Source organism: Helianthus annuus, chromosome 15, assembly GCF_002127325.2.
Source record: "Helianthus annuus cultivar XRQ/B chromosome 15, HanXRQr2.0-SUNRISE, whole genome shotgun sequence".
Classification (NCBI taxonomy): Eukaryota; Viridiplantae; Streptophyta; class Magnoliopsida; order Asterales; family Asteraceae; genus Helianthus; species Helianthus annuus.
In genome coordinates this window covers 142280974-142286198 of record NC_035447.2, presented here as the reverse complement: position 1 = coordinate 142286198, position 5225 = coordinate 142280974, and the positions used below count along the sequence as shown (strand labels likewise).

At 39.8% G+C, this 5225-nt stretch overlaps 1 protein-coding gene across 1 annotated transcript; it reads left to right on the top strand.

Annotated features, from left to right (window-relative positions):
- The first annotated feature begins 2855 nt into the window (after window positions 1–2855).
- LOC110914269 lies at window positions 2856–4830 on the top strand. The gene is made up of 2 exons (XM_022159069.1): window positions 2856–3242; window positions 4576–4830. The coding sequence occupies exons 1-2, from the start codon at window positions 2856–2858 to the stop codon at window positions 4828–4830; spliced, it is 642 nt and encodes a 213-aa protein (XP_022014761.1).
- Window positions 4831–5225: the final 395 nt, after the last annotated feature.

Below are 5225 nucleotides of genomic sequence, written 5' to 3'. Positions count from 1 at the left end.
CGAGGAAAAAGCCCTTGATCAATGAATGATCTCCGGCATAAAAAACCTCGGGTGATGGAAACTACCGATCACCAAACTTCAATATAACAAACAATGTTTACAACTTCGGATAGTAACGAGCTAGGTACAAGGATCACTATTGTATCGTATGCTAGAGCGTGTGAGAAATGTGTTGTGTCTTCCGCATGTTCAAGAGTGCCATTTATACAAGTGTGTGTGGTTCTATTTTAGGCAAATCACCTAACTACTAGCTCGTTACCCCTTTAGAAATAGAAGTAAATTTAGCCTAATTAATTTCCCTTGAATTGTGCTGAGTTTCCATATTATGCATAACGTCCATCTTTGATTATGCATGTGCGAAATTAGCATGACAGATTCCTTGTTTACGTTGCTAAGACCAGGTCCAACTCGTAATTCCTGCAAAACAACATTAAATTCAAAGAGAACAATCGTTAGTATGAGGATCCTTAGGATGATCCGTGATCCTGATCCTAGAGCTCTTCTGAGGATCACTATCTGCCAAAGAAACAAGGATCACTTGTTAGGATATCATGTAAGGATCATAAGTCATAAAAATCCTGCCCTAACAAACACAAGGATCACAAGAATCCCTAAGGGATTATGTTAACAAATTTAGTAGAGAATCCCTGGATATCCCGAATCTTGATGTTGCTACGACAGTACAAGCATTCAAAATGGGGTTTCGGAAGGATTGTCAATTTTATCAGGATCTTGTAAGGAATCCTTGCAGGAATTTAGATGAAGCTCAGAATAGGGCTTTGAGATACATAAGGCTTGAAGATGACAAGAAAATGCATGAGAGGATGAACACATCTTCAACATATGAATTGACAAATAGGAAGTCAGAATCTTCCTACAAACAGTATTGTTCAAAGCCATATGCTAAGAACGATAATAAGAGAGTGAATGTTGTTGAAGACGAGGACGATGAAGAATATCCTGAAATCTCAGAGTATTGTTTTTCTATAAATGTTCCTGAGTTAATGTATGCTATGTAGGGACTGGGGGACAAAGCTAGGTGGCCGAAAAAGAATCCAAGGAATATAGATTGGAAGGATAAATCTAAATGATGTTCCTTCCATGAAGACTTTGGGCACATGACAGATGATTGCATAGCCTTGAGAAAGGAGATAAGCTACTTCTTGAGCAAAGGATACTTGAAAGAATTCCTCGGTAGAAAGAAGAAAGCTCAGGATACTGACCAGGATCCTGAGAGAGCTGCATCTCCACTACTAGATGCCAAGATAATTAACTTTATCTCCGGGGGATCTGACATATGTGGAACTTCTTACTGTACAGCTAAGAGGCATGCCAGGAAGGCTAAGGAGGAAATAGGAGTTAAGCCCACAATGATGACCATGCTTACGGATGATAAAGTCATTACTTGGTAAAGGGTCACGAAGGTCAGCAGTATCCTGTCTATTATGTTAGTAAAAGTTTACTAGATGCTGAGACTAGATATTCACACTTAGAAAAATTAATATTAGCTTTAGTTTTGGCATCGACTAAACTTAGACATTACTTTGAAACACATAGAATTCCTATTAAATCTAATTATCCTATTAAAAATGTGCTTAGGAAACCTCAGATGTCTGGTAGGGTGGCTAAGTGGTCTGTTAAATTAAGTGCTTATGTCTTAGTTTACGAACCTAGAAATGCTATAAAGTCTCAGGCTCTAGCAGACTTTGTGGCTGATTTTAGTAATGATTTACAAGAAGAAGCCGACCTAGAAGTGCAACAGCTAGGTGAAAACTCAGATATTTGGACACTATATACTGATGGTGCATCCAATGTCAGAGGTATAGGCTTGGGAATATTACTAAAATCGCCACAGTGGGACATACTACCCCAGGCTATTAGATGTGAATTCACTGCTACGAATAATGAAGCTGAGTATGAAGCTTTGATAACAGGACTACAACTAGCCAAGGATATGCATATTAAATATTTGTTGATTCCTTGTTAATTACTAACCATTTCAATGGATCCTATGCAGTAAAATGCGAAAAGTTAGCTGAATATTTTGAAATGGTTAAAAAATTAGCAGGATATTTCAAAATATTTTCACTTGAACAGGTACCAAGGGAAGAGAATGACGAAGCAGATGCATTAGCAAACTTAGGATCTGCTGTCAGGATACCAGAAGGAACACAGATACCGATAATCCATATCCTACACCCTGCGACGGAACATTTTAAGTACCAGGATAAGCAAGTATCAAGTATCAGTGATCCTGATGTAGAGTATCCTGATGGATATCCTGAATCCTGGATGACACCAATTATCAAGTACCTACAAGAGGGAGACATCCCTAAAGAAAAAAAAATCCTAGAACATTCAGGATGAAGGTATCTCGTTTTACTTTGATAAATGACATCTTGTATAAGAAATCTCTTGCAGGTCCATACTTAAGATGCTTGGAGGATCCTGAAACTAAAGAAGTTCTCCAAGACATACACGAAGGAGACTATGGCAACCATACTGGGGGCAGAGCTTTATTTTCAAAGGTGTTAAGAACAGGTTATTACTAGCCAACCATGAGGAAGGACGCTATGGAGTATTCTCAGAAGTGTGATGCATGCCAAAGACATAGCAACATACTACATTAGCCTGCAGAGCCATTATATCCTATTGTATCCCCTTGGCCGTTCATGAAATGGGGAATGGATACAGTAGGAAAACTCCCTGTAGCTCCAGGAGGAAAAGTCTTCACGTTAGCAATGACATATTACTTTTCTAAATGGGTTGAAGTAGAAGCCTTTGTTCAAGTCAGGGATCAAGAAGTGTTCATCAGCAAATAAACCACAGACTTTTGTAAGAGTCGGGGCATAGAAATGATCACATCAACACCAATACATCCTCAAGCTAATGGGCAGGCAGAATCTTCGAACAAGATAATCGTCAACAACTTGAAGAAAAGACTAGGAGCAAAGAAAGGAAAATGGGCAGAAGAATTACCTTTTGTTCTATGGGCAGATAGGACAACTGTGAAGAAGGCTACTGGCCAGACTCCTTTCTCACTGGTATTCGGGGCCAAAGCAGTGATTCCGACAAAGATGGTGATACTGACAACAAGATTGATACAAACAAATCCTGAAGCTTTGTCTCAAGACTTAGACACCGTCGATGAGATGAGGGATGCCGCAAAACTGAGAATAGCAGCGTACCAGCAGGGGATAGCCAAGTCTTATAACAAGAATATAAGGACAAGGAGATTCAAAGTTAGAAATTGGGTGTTAAGAAAAGCTTTTCAGAATACTACTAATCCTGCTGATGGAAAGTTGGCTCCGAAATGGGAAGGACCCTATGAATTGAGTCAGAATCTGGGAAAGGAGCATACTGACTCAAGAATATGGAAGGGGATATGTTGCCAAGATCCTGGAATGCTATACACCTTAAAGCTTACTTCAAGTGAGTTTAGAATGTAATTTCTAACTCAGGATGGTATGAATTCTATCTCTCTTAAATTCATCTAATTTTATTTACTCTTCTTGAACCCAATACTAACTTAAGCATCGGAGGGGTGTTAGCCAAGCTAACACCCACCTTAGTTTAAAGGTGTTTTGCAGAATATGCTTCGGGATATAGCTCCAGGATACATACTCAAGATTGGCCCCCTCTCTCACGTTTAAGGGATCCTGATCCCTTCAAAGGTTTAAAGGTATTCACCTTTCTCACAATTGGGTTTAAACACCCCGCCTGGAGCGCAAGTTATCCAGGGATAGTTCAAGGTGGCGGGACCAGTTCATGTAAAAGTGGCTGACAATTTCGTTACTGTTGGCTATACCCTGGATCCTCAAGGTATATGAGGATTAATCACCCTCTCTCACGAAAGGGTATTTTCATACTCTCTAAGGTTTAAAGGTTTTCACCTTTCTAAGTCTTGGGTTTATACACTCCCGCCTGTAGCGCATGAAAATTTGGGATTTTCCCCAGAATACTTAAGGGTTTATCCCTAGAATATTAAGGGTTTATCCCCAGTGTAACTAAACTTTTTGACAAGTTCCAAAGAAATGACGAACTACGATTGTGTTTACACACGTTCTTTTGTTGGTGAAAAGTTACGGAGTTTAATCACTAAGTGAAGAGATACTCAAGTGTGTCATATATTCATGCAATATCCTGCACAGACAGGGGACATCCGTGATGGAACATGACGTATGCTGATACTATATCCTACTGGGGACATTTATGCTGGAGCAAGAAGGAAACCTATGCCAACACTATATCCCACTGGGGACATTGTCAATGGTCCAAAGGTCTATTACAAAGTGTTTGCCTAAATCTCTCTTGTATGGATTCTTGTTTAAATTTGCTCTAAGTATAAGACCCTTATCTAAAAAAACGGAACTTGTTAACTATGGGAGTTTGTGTTATACCAAATTTTTATATTCGCTAAGTGTTTTTCAAGTTATAAAAGAAAAATATTTTTAAGGATTTTTGAAAATAACACATAATATAAAAACAATAAGATGCAATAACAACACAAAGATAAGGTCAAAAGTTAGATTTATATTAACGATTCAAAAGGTTGCACCCTTGGTTTTGTTTTAGACCAAAACCCATGCACCAAGGGTACAACAAAGTCTAAAGCATATTAAAGATAATAGTGGAAGGCTTCGTCTTGAAACTCAAAATCCTTCCACCTTCAACTGTTATAATATTCACATCAACGACCAAGGGCTTCGTCCTGAAACTCAGGATCCCTCCACCCTTGGTCATCATATTGTACTAATGTCTAAAGTGCAGGAAAGTAAATCGTTCAACATGCAAGAAAAAGAAAAGTGTTCAAAAACCAACAACCATTGAGCTTAAAAAAGCGGGCTCCGGCGTAGGCATAAATATCCATCATCGCTCACTTTGCCACCCGCTCACGGGGTAGCACCAGCTCCACCATCACCAGCTTCTTCCCCCGTCTCACCCGACTTGGAAGATTTGCCAATCTCCGGCTTGGCAGGATATGTCACAGGACTGCAACCAAGATCCTTCAGCTTCTTCTCCCAGACATCAACGTTCCAGGTTGGGCATTTAAAGCCCGCTATCCTTGCTTCATAAGCCATCTTAAGCCTGGCTTGAAGGACTAAAACTACGACGGAACCCTTGAGGCCACCCCTGAATGAAGCCATATCTTGCTTATGTTGGACCTCGGTGACAACCAGCTCGATCTCAGCATTCTGAGTGGCCTGCTTCACTGCAGCTTCGGC